This window comes from Dreissena polymorpha, chromosome 1, assembly GCF_020536995.1.
Source record: "Dreissena polymorpha isolate Duluth1 chromosome 1, UMN_Dpol_1.0, whole genome shotgun sequence".
Taxonomy (NCBI): domain Eukaryota; kingdom Metazoa; phylum Mollusca; class Bivalvia; order Myida; family Dreissenidae; genus Dreissena; species Dreissena polymorpha.
Genome location: NC_068355.1, coordinates 153,862,033 through 153,878,610, shown reverse-complemented (window position 1 = coordinate 153,878,610; position 16,578 = coordinate 153,862,033). Strand labels below are relative to the sequence as shown.

The 16,578-nt window shown below is 34.3% G+C and overlaps 1 protein-coding gene across 4 annotated transcripts in view; it reads left to right on the top strand.

The window, feature by feature from the left end:
- LOC127856753 (cysteine and glycine-rich protein 1-like) overlaps window positions 1-13,764 on the top strand; it is a 75,958-nt gene extending 62,194 nt beyond the window's left edge. For 2 of the 4 annotated variants that reach the window (XR_008038200.1, XR_008038202.1), the window contains exons 5-9: window positions 2,710-2,875; window positions 3,653-3,791; window positions 4,166-4,259; window positions 6,912-8,463; window positions 8,514-13,764. Coding sequence is in view for 1 of the 4 variants with exons in the window: in XM_052392970.1 (XP_052248930.1) it covers window positions 2,710-2,875; window positions 3,653-3,791; window positions 4,166-4,259; window positions 6,912-6,976 (464 nt within the window). In the remaining 3 variants the exon portion in view is untranslated. The other 2 variants (XR_008038201.1, XM_052392970.1) reach the window with 2 other exon arrangements.
- Window positions 13,765-16,578: the final 2,814 nt, after the last annotated feature.

Genomic DNA, 16,578 nt, shown 5'->3' with positions numbered 1-16,578 from the left:
TTTGAATGATAACTCAAGAACACATACGCCTAGGATCATGAAACTTCATGGGTAGATTGATCATGACTCGCAGATGACCCCTATAGATTTTGAGGTCACGAGGTCAAAGGTCAAGGTCACGGTGTCCCGAAATAGTAAAATGGTTTCCGGATGATAACTCAAGAATGCATACGCCTAGGATCATGAAACTTCATGGGTAGATTGATCATGACTCGCAGATGACCCCTATTGATTTTGAGGTCACTAGGTCAAAGGTCAAGGTCACGGTGACCCGAAATAGTAAAATGGTTTTCGGATGATAACTACAGAACGCATATGCCTAGGATCATGAAACTTCACAGGTAGATTAATCATGACTGGCACATGACCCCTATTGATTTTGAGGTCACAAGGTCAAAGGTCAAGGTAACGGTGACCCAAAATAGTAAAATGATTTTCGGATGATAACTCAAGAACGCTTTTGCCTAGGATCATGACACTTCATAGGTACATTGATCGTGACTCACAGATGACCCCTATTGATTTTCAGGTCACTAGGTCAAAGGTCAAGGTCACAGTGACAAAAAACGTATTCACACAATGGCTGCAACTACAACGGACAGCCCATATGGGGAGCATGCATGTTTTACAAACAGCCCTTGTTATAAAAAAGCTTCAACAACAGTGTAATAAGATATATAAAACACTTTAAGGTTAATGAAAGTATACATAAGGTTAAATTGGCTTAATTTAAAATTTTCAAAAATAAAAAAAATAATCAGTTTAGACAGTTTTTTTTGTTTTGTTTTTTGGAAGACTGCTCACTTTTCATGATTTTAATTAAAAAAAAAAATCCGTAAAACAATTTTAAAAAAATGCTGGCCTTACTATCATGATGGTTCTGTACCTGGCAAGTTTAATTTGACCTTGACCTTTGAATCACCTTTACTCTCAAGGTCAAATTAATATTTTTTGCTTACATTGCCATGACTCCTTTATTAATGATCGCATTTGATACATACTTCGACAAAACAACAATTACCTGACATACCACAATGCACTCCACCCAAACCATCCTCCCCCCCCTCCCCCCCCCTCCATGATTGATGGCTTATGTTATACTGTCAAGCACTCGAATAGTCAAGCGCGCTGTCCTCTGACAGCTCCTGTTTTGTTTAGAACAAATAAAGTTATCGGTATACACAGTTTTTTTCTGCTATTTAAAAATATGCCGCAAAACAGACCCAGTCCCAGAACAGACCTTACCACAAACTGAAATTGTGAAAAAAATCTTAATTTCCCCAAAAAAAGATTTACAAAAAATGTTTTTTTAGTAAGAAGTTTCTAATTGATATTATATCTAAATTGTATTATGCCCCCCTTCGAAGTAGAGGGGTATATTGTTTTGCACATGTCCGTCCACCAGATGGTTTCCGGATGATAACGCAAGAACGCTTAGGCCTAGCATCATGAAACTTCATAGGTACATTGATCATGACTGGCAGATGACCCCTATTGATTTTGAGGTCACTAGGTCAAAGGTCAAGGTCACAGTGACTCGTTCTTGGATGCAGTTTAGGACCACATTTGCAGATTATATTATGTACTGGTGTTGTGGGGTCTATCTACCAGGGCTAGCGCTGTCCCCCAAAAAAATTGAGCCAACCAGTTTTTATGCCCCCCTTCGAAGAAGAGGGGGTATATTGTTTTGCTCATGTCGGTCCGTCTGTCCGTCCACAAGATAGTTTCCAGATTCTAACTTAAGAACGCTCAGGCCTAGGATCATGAAACTTCATAGGTACATTGATCATGACTGTCAGATGACCCCTATTGATTTTCAGGTCACTAGCTCAATGGTCAAGGTAACAGTGACTCGAAATAGTAAAATTGTTTCCAGATGATAACTCAAGAATGCTTAGGCCTAGGATCATGAAACTTCATAGGAACATTGATCATGACTGGCAGATGACCCCTATTGAGTTTTGATTTTCAGGTCAATAGGTCAAAGGTCAAGACCACAGTGACTCGAAATAGTAAAATGGTTTCCGAATGATAACTCGAGAATGCTCACGCCTAGGATCATGAAACTTCATAGGAGCATTGATCATGACTGGCAGATGACCCCTATTGATTTTCAGGTCACTAGGTGAAAGGTCATGATCACAGTGACTCAAAATGGTAAAATGGTTTCCAGATGATAACTTAAGAATGCTTACACCTAGGATCATGAAACTTCATAGGTACATTGATCATGACTGGCAGATGACCCCTATTGATTTTCAGATCACTAGGTCAAAGGTCAAGGTCACAGTGACAAAAAACATTTTCACACAATGGCTGCCACTTCAACTGACAGCCCATATGGGGGGTATGCATGTTTGTAAAAATGCCTAAATTAAGCACTTTATCAAATTAAAAAATCCCAATTTGCCCAGCTCCTTTTCCAAAAATGTCTAGAAAAAACCCTAATACAATGCGTTTGTGGTATTCTATGTCTGCCTTCTCTCAAAAATGCTATGCTTCTTGCTTGTGTGCATGTTTCTGTTTAAAAATGCTTTTTAATACATTTTAGTTAGGTATCATTTAAAGTGAATTAATTTTATTTGAAGATGGTAAATACAAAAAAAATAGGTTATGTTCTTCATATAGCTGAAATTTCGCATACAACTAAAATCCTTTCATTTTTAATTAATAACAAGATAAATCACTGAATAAACACATGTCTTTCAGCTAAGTGCAACAAGATTCTGGACAGCACTTCCTGTGCAGATCACGAAGGGGAGGTGTTCTGTAAGGCATGTCACGGCAAAATGTTCGGGCCCAAGGGCTACGGGTTTGCTGGGGGAGCATCTGGGCTATCCATGGATACCGGCAAAGCGTTTGAGGTGACCAGGGAGTAAGTGTCACCAATATTTTGTGTGTTATGTTTTTATTTCTTGAAAAGCCAGCTCAGCAGTAGGTATGGAATAAAGGAACATGATCTTGAGCGTGTTTTGAAATTCTGTAATAAAACAGTCATGTTTTCCTAGAGGAGTTCTTGTGCTCAACTAACTGAGTTAGTACTTGTATTTCATATGAACAAGACAATATGCATTATTTCACTAAGAGAAATCATTAAACCGCTTTCTTCTGTCTGCAGTATGTCACAGTGCAGTGATGCCCATGCCTTTCAATACTAATTACTTTCATTTTTATACATACGATACATATTTTGTACATAGAGTGATCATTATCTAATAACGCGAGTGAATTGTATCTAAGTGTTTACTCATATGCGAGTAGTCTAAGTTATGGCCTGCTTGTTGATTGAATTTTACAGTACTGACAATAACAAAACCAAATAAGTGTTATTTACTTTTATCTCAGATATTATGATATTTATTACAGAACTTCACAGTGATAACAATGATAACTATCAATAGACACACAATGACACTGATAATCGATCGATATGTACATCACAAGCCTAAAGTCTCTTAAATTGTTTTCCGATTTTTTCAGTTTGCAAAATGTTCGACCACTCTCATTAATTTCGGACGCGTCTTTAATCTGCTGTTCACAAGTTTTTTATTCTTGGTCTGACGTGCAATAAACCTGATTATATATATATATATATATATATATATATATATATATATATATATATATATACACATGTCAATATCTCTTACAGCAATGTGTCATCATTTAGCAAGGCCCAAGCTGCCCCCCTGCTAGCAAATGGAACTGGCCTGTCAGTGGGAGGTGGGGAGATTTGTGCCGCATGTGGCAAGTCAGTGTTCTTTGCTGAGAAAATCATGGGGGCTAATAAGGTAGGAGAAAGAGTTCCCTGTCCTTGGTTCAGTAAAGATATAGACTGTACATTGAATTAAACCAGGCATGTCAGGTATTTGATGCAGCTGTGTTTTACTGATTGCAAATGTTTAGACTTCATGTTTAAAATGTGCAACATTTATTATGGTTCTTTGCAAACAGAATTGAAAACACTGGCAAAGTCTAACAGTATAAACAAATCATGGAAAAAACAACTCAGGCCCTTGATTAAACTATCAAATTTAACATTAAAAACTCTTAAAAGTTAAATCTGGGATTGTTATTTGTTTCCAAAGGTAAGAAGCTAAGTGTTTTCCTATCAATTTTTCTCAAGTAACTTGATGTTGTTTACATTCCCATGAATCACTTGCAGACGTACCACAAGCAGTGTTTCCGGTGTGCAGGCTGTCGTAAGACCTTGGACTCCCACACTATGACTCAGAGAGAGGAAGACCTCTTCTGTAAAAGTAAGCACAGTAGTGTTGTGGGGTGTTGGAGAGTTTGGATAGCGCTAATACCTGTTTCCCTACACACAAACTGTCACCATCTGCCCTATTCTTACCACTCTCCCACCCCCCACCTCCCTCCTCCTCCTGCATTTTACTTCATAGATATGTATTTTGACGCATTTGTTGTCCCTAAGAAAGTTAAATTTAATTAAGAACCTTTCTTACTAGATTCTAGAGTTTTTAAGGCTTCATAACCTTACCTTAGATACCGATGAGCAGCAAACAGCATAAAACCTGAACAGACTTCAAGTTACTCACAGGTTGGTCAGGTTGTATGCTGGTAGAAAAAGCCATTTTCACTTGCTTCTTATAGGGGAAAGTGTTAACCCATATTTCCACACATTTTTTTGTTATACATATTTCAGTAGGTTTATGTTTTCAATTTCCTTTGAATGTTTATTATTAGTAAGTGCTTTTTATTGCTATCATCTGCATTAAAAGGCTTCATTTCATAAATATCTCTTGTAAAATTATGTTTTAGTAATGGTATGTCCAGGCTGAAATGTTTTACATATGATAAATTCAATTGAACTGGAAAAATGCCCATAATTATATTTTTTGCTACAAAGTAGCCAAGTATTGGGTAATGTAGTAATATTATATATCGTTACTATACATAGTAACAAAACGATGTAGCATGCAGGCCGTAATTTGCATCTAGCGGGCCAATATAATTAATATGGGCCCACTTAGCCGGGCAAATTTTTATTCCCCCGGTAGGGTGGCATATAGCATTTTAACTGTCTGTCCGTCTGTCAGTCCGTCCGAAAACTTTAACATTGGCCATAACTTTTGCAATATTGAAGATAGCAACTTGATATCTGGCATGCATGTGTATCTCATGGAGCTGCACATTTTGAGTGGTAAAAGGTCAAGGTCATCCTTAAAGGTCAAAGGTAAAAAATACAATCCAAGGGAAGTAAATAGCTTTAAAAGGGAGATAATTTCTAAACCTGCAAAATGATATATTGAAATTTTATTTCAAAATGGTGCAAAGGGGGGCATTGTGTTTCTGACAAACACATCTCTTCTTCATATCAGAAAAGAATCAGATCGCACGGCTTCAACTGAACAAAATGGCGTCCATATTCAGTCTCAGCCAACAGTGATAAATAAAATTAACCACAACTCAGCATGTAGATATAGTACATGATTTGGATAATAGAAATATCGATTGAAACTGAAACTCTTCTGTACATTAAATGTATGCCTCTTTTTGAGATTTAACAAGATTCATTGAACAGCAAAATTTATAGTTAAAGACACTTACCTTAAAAACTTATATTCCATGTGTTAATCTATTGTAACAAATGCTAACCACTTTTACCAAAAACACAAATTACGAAATTGAATGACTTGGTGGAGCGATTACACAATTTTTATTCCTAATTATGCTTGGCAAATACACAATTATACAATCCGAAATACGTTTTGGATTTGTTCCCTTCTTAAAAATAATTTACTGTCAAATAAAAATTCTCCACGACGGAATTGTTGTCCCTAAAATTCTGAGAGTCTTGCTTAAACTTTGTTTCGTCTCAAAATTACGTCACATGAAATACGTCATAAATTGCGTAATCAATTGAATGAAAATTTAAGTACGGAAAGCTGGTTCTGTAATACATTTTAGTGAAGGAACAAAATAGTATTATGCAACATAAAGGATAACACACGTTAGAGCTGGGCCGGATGTCTGTAATTGGCCCTAGCCACATAATGGCCTCCAAACATTTTTAGACAGATCATTAAAAAATTTACAGTAGAAAATATGTTATATTTAAATAAAATGTGTTGGTTATTACATTAATAAGCAAAGTTTTTATGCCCCCAGATCAAATGATCTGGGGCATATTGTTTTTGGCCTGTCTGTCTGTCATTCTGTCCCAAAACTTTAACATTGGTTAAAGTTTTGCGATAACTTTTGCAATATTGAAGATAGCAACTTGATATTTGGCATGCATGTGTATCTCATGAAGCTGCACATTTTGAGTGGTGAAAGGTCATGGTCATCCTTCTATGTCAAAAGTCAAAAAATACAATCCAAGGAAAGTAATAAGCTTTAAAAGGGAGATCATTTCTAAACCTGCCAAATGACATATTGAAATTTTATTTCAAGCGGAGCAATAGCGAGCATTGTGTTTCTGACAAACAGATCTTTTGTTCTTTCCTGGGCCCGTATTCACCAACCAATTCTTAGACTTAAGAGTAAAGAATAGACTTGGAACCAAGGGAAATGCGATCAGTGTTTGAATATATACAGGCCTCCCCTGGTGATTATTTCATTAACAAAATGTTGTACATGAAGAGTGATATAGATTGAGGTGTTTAATGCCAAGTTTGACTTAAAATTCAAGCAATATTTGAATATATCAATTTAAAGAATATTCTTTATTCTTAGACTTAAGTCTAAGAATTTTTTGGTGAATACGGGCCCTGTGCTTGTTATTGACCTCGGTTAATTCCAACACAAATGAAGTTTGAACGGTGCGGTATAACTATAATAAGCATAACTTAGCAAAAAAAGTATTTCTTAAATTACATAGCTTCAACTGCATGTAGAAATGGAAGATTGTTTTTATTTTGTTAATGGAGAATTTGTAAATGTTCCAGATTGCTACAGCAAACATTTTGGACCCAAAGGTTTTGGATTTGGATCCACCCTGCAACATACGTGATTAGCCCCGGCAACATGATCAGCCCTTGCAACCGCAGTGGACCAGACCTTCAGCAATGTTTGTGTTGCCAATCAAGTCTATACAAAATACTGTTTATCATTTACAAATGATCAATTTTATATCAACTTATAAATATTCTGTAGTGTTTAGACAGTTTTTGCATTTAATAAGCGATTAAAAGAAGCTTTTGTTTGATACTTACAATTGGGACCTAAAAAAAATGGAAACATAACAATCAAGTTCTTGTTTTTTATGCCCCCTTTGGAAGAAAAGGGGGTATATAGTTTTCACTCTGTCCGTCTGTCAGTCTGTCACACTTTTCGTGTCCGCTCTCTAATTCAAATAGTTTTCATCCGATCTTTACCAAACTTAGTCAGAAGTTGTATCTAGACAATATCTAGGTCATGTTCGAATATGGGTCATGCCCGGTAAAAACGAGGTCACAGGGTCACTGAGTGCATTTCAATAACTACTTACAAAGCATTTATTGGGGGCATATGTCATCCTATGGAGACAGCTCTTGTTTATATTATTTGTTTATCACCAAGTGCTCATGGTGAACAATTGTGATCAGCCAATGTCTGGCAGATGAATCATGGGTCAACCTTTACCTCGTTATTGATGTATAAAAGGCCACATTTTTCATCCCCTCTTGAAAAAACTTGTGTATAATGTTATCCTGCCAACATTCAGGTAGAGACTGAGTCAAAAGAGTTCAAAACAAGATCACTCGGTGACATCTTAGAAACCTTGTTATCAATTTAGAGGCCACATTTATCACTAAATGCTGATGAAACTTGGTTTAAATGCGTACCATTACAATATCGAGTCCAATGATGAAACTTGCCTATGTTTTTCCAAAAATAAGGTCGCCAGGTCAAATCTTATAAAAATCATCGTCTTGCTTGTGAACTATCTAGAAGCCACATTTTACATCCATTCTTGATACAATATAGTCTTTATCTTGACAATACCTTGGCTGATTTTATATTTCTTCAGAGTTTTAATCTGTGTAAGATGCTTCACAAACAATTTCACTAGGTAAAATCTTGCAAAAACCTTTTACTACTGTAGAGGCGACATTTGTGACTCAATATTGATGCAGTTTGGTTAGATTGTTAACCCTTTCAGAGCGGGAACCGAATTTTGAAGGCCTTTGCAAACAGTTTGGATCCAGATGAGATGCCACAAAACGTATCGTCTCATCAGGATCCAAACTGTTTGCTATTCTGATAATATTCTTTGAAAAAAAACACGAAGAAAATGCTAATGTTAGAAATTCAGCAGACGACATTTTAGCAGATGAAAAATTTCCCAGCATGCAAAGGGTTAAGTAAGAAATCTCAATAAGTTGAGTATGTATCTTGGACATGTATCAACTAGGTCAGCAGGTCAAATCATAAAAAACAAAACAATGTAAGTATCAACTAGGTCAGCAGGTCAAATCATAAAAAACAAAACAATGTAAGTATCAACTAGGTCAGCAGGTCAAATCATAAACAAAACAAAACAATGTAAGTATCAACTAGGTCAGCAGGTCAAATCATAAAAAACAAAACAATGTAAGTATCAACTAGGTCAGCAGGTCAAATCATAAAAAACAAAACAATGTAAGTATCAACTAGGTCAGCAGGTCAAATCATAAAAAACAAAACAATGTAAGTATCAACTAGGTCAGCAGGTCAAATCATAAAAAACAAAACAATGTAAGTATCAACTAGGTCAGCAGGTCAAATCATAAAAAACAAAACAATGTAAGTATCAACTAGGTCAGCAGGTCAAATCATAAAAAACAAAACAATGTAAGTATCAACTAGGTCAGCAGGTCAAATCATAAAAAACAAAACAATGTAAGTATCAACTAGGTCAGCAGGTCAAATCATAAAAAACAAAACAATGTAACAGTCTATAGGCATCATTTATAATTCAATCTTGACTATACTTAGTATGTTAACCTTGACAATATCTAGGCCAAGTTTAACTCTTTCAGTGCGGGAACCGAATTTTGAAGGTCTGTGCAAACAGTTTGGATCCAGATGAGACGCCACAGAACGTGGCGTCTCATCAGGATCCAAACTGTTTGCTATTCTGATAGTATTATTTGAAAAAAAAATCGAAGAAAATGCTAATTTAAGAAATTTAGCAGACGACATTTTAGCAGATGACAAATTTCCCAGCATGCAAAGGGTTAAGTAAGGGTTATAAGCATGCACAAACGGGGTCACCAGGTTGAATTAAAAAAAACTGTGTTTCCTCTTTAGATGATTTATATCTCTACCTTGATAACACTCGGAATGTTGATCTTGACATTAAATAGACATAGTTAAAATCAGGGTCACAAGAGGGGAAAACTAGGTCACTGTGTAAAGTCTTGACAATTGTTGTACCTAGAATTAAGGTGAGAGCTTCAGTGCCCAGCAATTATGGCCTGCTTGTTGCTAGATATATATTGTATGTGTATTGGTACAGTTTCATAGTTACTTTAGCTAGTTATCTATTATAATATTTTATATAAGCAAGTTGAATGCAAGTTTAAATGCTGGGTATGCTAAAGCAAACATTATAATGTTGCTTTTTAAAAACGTTGTTGGGTTTTATTCTCAAATTACTGTAAGTTCATCTGTTGTGAACATTGGAAAAACAAGGGAAGAAAACTGGTATGTGCTTTTATATTGTTTTAATACCAGTAACATGAATGTTTTTTATCAAAATATGTTTTTATCATGATGCTTTTATTGAAATCTTTTAATCTTAATAAGATTTTAAAAAACAATATTTATGGAATAGAACAAAAACATGTATTTGTCTTAAAAAAAAAACAAAAAACAAATACAACATTCCATACATGAAATGTGCAGTTTTATCAGTGTTAAGACTGCACATACATGACCATGATGAAAACTCAAAAACTCATATAAATATCTAAACAACAGATAATCATCTCCATTCTGATTGGACCTGTGATTTTATGCAGCTTTTACTGCCAGTAAAATAGCATGATTAAATCTTGGGTAATCACTCTGATCCTTCAATGGTGAATTTTCAGATCTGTAACACTTGTGCATGAAGTTATATATACAGTCCACTCTCGTTATCTCGACATCGGATATCTCGATATCCTCGATATGTCGAAGTAAGCTCAATGTCCCAACTTTTTTCCTTCTTTATCTATATAAATAAACATCGCATATCTCGATTTTCGTTATGTCGAATAATTCGATATCTCGATATAAAATTTTGTCACGAGTCCCGATTTTACATGTATTTACTGTGGTTTATCTCGAAGTGCGAATAACTGTTCCAGTGTCGGCAAAAGGTGCGAATTTTTTTCTTTGATACTTCACTGTCCCGCTTCGCCCGGCTGCTCCCGATACTGTGCGGTAGGAAATTGATCCGTTAATTGCATCAATGATCATACGTGTGTAATGTCGTTAGCCATTACCGATAACACTTGAGTCAGGCCTGTCACTTTAACTGTCACATTAACATCAATTAACTGCAATTGACCAGTCGCCAAATTATCGATCGCTCCGCCCACATAGTCACGTGGTCTAGTGATTAGAAAACTCCGACAAGCAGATCGCAATTATAGCGCATTACGTGAGTGAAATACTATACTTGTAACGATGTATCATGCTCTTTTTAAAGAGCACTAAACTAAACTGCTTTGTACAACTTTAATACAATCATAAGTGCTTTAGAGAGAAATGGCGTGATCAAAATAAATGAGTTAACTATCAGAAACGTTTCTTATACATATTACAGGAAGTTGATGAAAAATCAGTGGTAAAAATGAGCATTTATTTCATATTGATTTTGAACTTGTATTAAAACCGTCTGGCAGTGAATCCGGTTGCTATTCATATATAATTTTGAAAATATTTTTATTAAATGCAAATGACACATCCATATCATGATGGGTTTTTTGTTTATTAAAAATGTTTAGATCTTTGTTTATTGGGTTATTTTTAAAAAGACACCGATTTTTTTTAATTTAGATATAAATTAAATTTTGATTGTAACCATAATATAATACAGGCCTAATTTCGTGGTTTCATTAACAGATCTAATATGCATTTTATTTCATTTATGTTTAATGGGAACCTGCTACATTTCACTATCGAAAAAATGAAATTTGGGTATTACGGTGCTGTTCACGAACATTCGAATTGAATACATTTAGCATATTATGCATTTGTTTATTTATAGCAAGATGGCCCTTATATGTTAATTGCAATTTTCACATTTCTCACCGTATCAATATATGTTGTATTAAAAATGTTGTTGTTGTTGTTGTATTATAAGCCTTACATTTTACACTTGAAGTCGCTTTAAGCTAGCTAAGCCTCGTTGAAATCACCTTTTTGTTGTTTTAACTTTAGTTTAAACAATATTTAAGTTAACAATTTGTAATGATTTCCATTGTTTATGATCCACAGAAAATAAATATATAATTGGAAATCATTTAAGAAATTATATATTTCTTTTCTTGTGTACAGTACCTAACAATGCCTTAATGTTCATTCATTCTGAGATCCACGCAACATACTGTCATTTATTAATCATCGACAATTACGCTGAGATTAATAAGCACGTGTGGCAATTATTATGTTGCCCAAATTGCTTAATAATATTGTGCATCAGACGGTATAACACGTTTTATAGAACACACAACTGGTGTGGTTACACTATTTATTGTGTTTGTTTTCTCATTACTCGTTCATATGTTCAAGAAATAAAGATAAAATAATAACCTTTTATAAAGTATGTATAGCACCTATAATTTTGAATAATGATCGTCGAACAGTAATGATCATGCATTTGATATAAAATCTGTGTAAACCCTTAAAAATTACGTCCATTCCATATGTACGATACGCTTTGTTTGTCGGACAAAATGGCGGCCAGATAAGCGTTGCTGAGGGGTGTGCGAAAACTCGCGATCTGATTGGCTGATCGACAAAATGTGGGCGGAGTTGGCGACTGGTCAATTAATACACAGCCTGCCGAAAGGCCGAAATATTAATTGTTTTTTACAAACAACATTCCAAAATGAATGGAGTTATATTTTTGCGTATATAAACCGTCGCAAATTCGTCTTGATTGGACGTCAATTGCATCATAACTTTAAATAGCTACATTAACGGATGTTTACTCGGCAGTTTAGAAAAATTATAACCGCATGTGTTCATGCAATTCTGTAATACTTAAAACGTCATTTTAAGCATTTAAATAGCAAAATGAATCGTGCCTCGAAAAACGCGTATATATCAGGTAAAGATTATTATGCCACACGGTGACGGCTTTAGTTAGACCTCTTAGCATGTATTTAGATGTTAAAAACAGGGTAAATTTTCGTCTTATTTTCTCTTTGAAAACGCCTAATTGGATATCTCGAACTCTCGTTATCTCGATATTTTTTCTTGTTCCCGCCGACTTCGAGATAACGAGAGTGGACTGTATACTATTCAAAATTTGCTATGGATCACTTTTTATAGTATGTGTAATTTGAATTTCACCCCTAGCTAGATTTATGCATCAATGATAAATCAATACATACAAATAAAAACAAAAACACGTATTTAAATATCAAAACATGCAAAATAACAATTTTAAATAAACGTAATACAAATTTGAAGATAATGTGAAAATAAAAAGTGATCTTTAGCAAATTTTGAGTAGCGTAATTGTGTGCAACAAACACAACAAAAAGCGTCAATTCGCCATATAAAAGACTTTATTAATTTGACTGTTATAAACAAATAGTTGGAACTAGTTTCATCTGTTCTGGAACTACATAAAAGCATACAAAAAATAGTTTTACTTTTATGAACAATGGACCTAATTCCATCTTTAATGGAACAACAATGTAAGCATAAAATTATAAGTTTCACTCTTATCAACAATAGAACTAGTTCTATCTGTTATGGAATACCACAATAAAATCATATTTGTAAACATTCCATTGATTATTCAGTGTGTTCCTATGAAGCCTGTTTTCTTATGAATGTATTTGACACTAATGCTATGTTTTCCCTTATCCACATCACTTCAATGATCAGAAATTTATGACCATTTACAGCCCAGTGTTTTGTTGTTGTTAAGAATATTGTATTGATATGTTTGTAGAAGTAAACATAGTAATTTGATTTGTTCGGTAACTGTTTTTGACACAAATTGTTTGTTTTGAGACACACATGGTATTATTGTGCAACAATTTTAATATAATATAAACATTTATAAAAAAAATGGGGCTGCTAATGCCTGCTTTGAAATCTTGAGAATACTTAATTTCTTCTGATGTTATAGAATCAATAGTTGAAAATGTTTGTGTTGGAACTGAAGATTTTATACTATATTATTCATTAGAATCACTTTTATTCATGGAATGGAAATGTAACCTTATTATTATGCCCCCCTTCAAAGAAGAGGGGGTATATTGCTTTGCTTATGTCGGTCAGTCGGTCTGTCTGTCGGTCGGTCCGTCCACCAGGCGGTTGTCAGACGATAACTCAAGAACGCTTAGGCCTAGGATCATGAAACTTCATAGGTACATTGATCATGACCCACAGATGACCCCTATTGATTTTGAGGTCACTAGGTCAAAGGCCAAGGTCACTGTGATCCGAAATAGTAAAATGGTTTCCGGATGATAATTCAAGAACGCTTATGCCTAGGATCATGAAACTTCATAGGTAGATTAATCATGACTAGCAGATGACCCCTATTGATTTTCAGGTCACTAGGTCAAAGGTCAAGGTCACGGTGACCCGAAATAGTAAAATGGTTTCTGGATGATAACTCAAGAACGCTTATGCCTAGGATCATGAAACTTGATAGGTACATTAATCATGACTAGCAGATGACCCCTATTGATTTTCAGGTCACTAGGTCAAAGGTCAAGTTCACGGTGACCCGAAATAGTAAAATGGTTTCTGGATGATAACTCAAGAACGCTTATGCCTAGGATCATGAAACTTGATAGGTACATTGATCATGACTGGCAGATGACCCCTATTGATTTTCAGGTCACTAGGTCAAAGGTCAAGGTCACAATGACCCGAAATAGTAAAATGGTTTCCTGATGATAAATCAGGAAAGCTTATGGCTAGGATCATGAAACTTCATAGGTACATTGATCATGACTGGCAGATGACCCCTATTGATTTTCAGGTCACTAGGTCAAAGGTCAAGGTCACAGTGACAAAAAACATATTTACAAAATGGCTGTCACTACAACTTAGAGCCCATATGGGGGGCATGCATGTTTTACAAACAGCCCTTGTTTCATATGTACAGATTTATGTTAAGACCATGTTTATTTTCATATACGAAGCAAGCTGGCTTTGACTCTGCTATATACATGTATATAGATGCATAGGTTATGCTTTTTGATTTGTATGTAAGCATCTAATGTTGTGTAGCCTGTTACTAATGCTTTCTTACTCCCAATAGACAGCTCAAACAGCTCTAAGCCCGCGTTTTGAACATCAAATGCTATTATAAATATAAACCCTATCATGTTGATGTACTTGTATACTGCTTTTCATATATATATATATATATATATATATATATATATATATATATATATATATATATATTAAAATATATCAGATATTATCTTAAAATCTATACTTCAGATATAAAAAGTCCTTGACAATATTCAAAATAAATTCGTTTTAGTATTTCATCAATACAAAGTTTGACTATTCTATTTTTTCTTTGTTCAAAGTGTACAGCAAAAAAAAAAAATTTTTTCCAATGAGCACGCACAAATCATGTTACACAATTTGCACACATTGAGCACTGTATTGATTTAGTTTTAACAACCAAAAGTCGAGTGATTTTAAATTTAGATTGAATGCAACATGAACACATTATATTTTTTAATAGAGCAAACGTTATAGTAAATTTCTGTTTACAATAAACTTATTAAATTTTTCTTTGCCTGTTACATTTTCAATTGCATTTAAGCAGAAAATATTTATATAAAAAAAAAACATATTGTCTAAAAATCCCAATGAAAATTAACATTCCTTGATAAACTTGTTGACATTGCCAAAGCTATAAATCAATCAAAAGATTAATAGTACATAGTCAAGCTTCTTTCACACTTTTACCTGCATTAACGTGATATTATGGGCATCTTACAGTTTATAGGTGTCTATCGCAACTGTTGTTTATTTTTGGTGTTTTCACTTCATATACACTTATATTTGTTAATGCATCATCAACATACTAAAACAATATCCCGGAAAGAGAAAAATAATGCATTTGAATATCAACCGTACTTTCGTTTGACAACAGATCATGCATGTACGATGTGAACCTAAATTTAGTTTTAGTGCAGATTCGTTCATACGACACATAGATACAATTCTGTTTTACAGATCATTTCGGCTTACAGGACTGGGTGGGTCACGTAAGATATCGAATATAAAATAAAGTTTTATAAACAACTGTTAGCAAGATAGGTTGCAGATAATTTGTCAATAACCATATTTTAACTAACTCTTTTGACCTGTTAATTCTTTTCAGCTCAATTCAACAGTGAAAAATGCCCATAATATCACATTAAACAATAAGTTGGCGCACTTGAAATGTCAAATATTCCTGTATGAATACGCCTGAAATAGATTGTAATACAGTATTAAACAATCAGCTTCCAATAAATTAATAGGAACCTCCATTTTTATTTTCAAATTGAACATTTGTCAGACAGTCGTGGGGGGGTTGGAGAAAAATATCAGCCAGACCCACCCACATTATATTAAAGGCTCTATAAAGGTGACGATCCGTTATTATTTACCAATTTTTAAATAGTTTTTCCATATTTTGTTTATAAAGGCTATCAAAAAACAATATATATATGCTATTGGACATTACCATAAAAATATGGGAAATACAACTTGTTTTGAGCTCAAAATACAGTGTCCTCCAAGTCAATCGTGTTTACAAACAATCAGTTTATTTACATTGCTGTTTACTCGGGAAAGTGAAAGTGACTCAGGTCACCAAAAATATATCGTTGATTTTCAACGTTTTCCGGTACCACTCACAAAGTAGGTCTCTTCTAAATGGTTAAAACGTTTGTAGTGATCTAATAAGTTACTTTCTGCTGGTAAAAAGTTGTTTAAAAAAGAATTTAAATTGAATGTTCTTTGGGCTATTTTTAGCATACGTCACCACTTTGGGACTACACATCACATTAGTTGCAAAGTTGTTAACATATCTTCCAATTATGAAACGGGTATATATCTTCCATAATTCTTGGAAACGTTGCACCTAAGCTGTGTTATTAGCATTTCTTATGCAAGAGTAACTGAAATCCGGTAAAAATTAGACCAGTTTATATGCATAGTAATTGGATTTGTCACCTTTATAGGGCCTTTAATATCAGACTACCTTGAATCCTTCAACTTTTGTAAATATCATTTTCAATTATAAAAATACTTCGCTATTAATTGGACATGGACACAATTATTATTTTAAATCTAAATTTTTATGTATAACAAGCTATGAGGATATTTTCTTGCTCAAACAATTTAAACTATTTCAATGCTTTTAAACATTATAACCCATTTGATACAGTGCAAGGA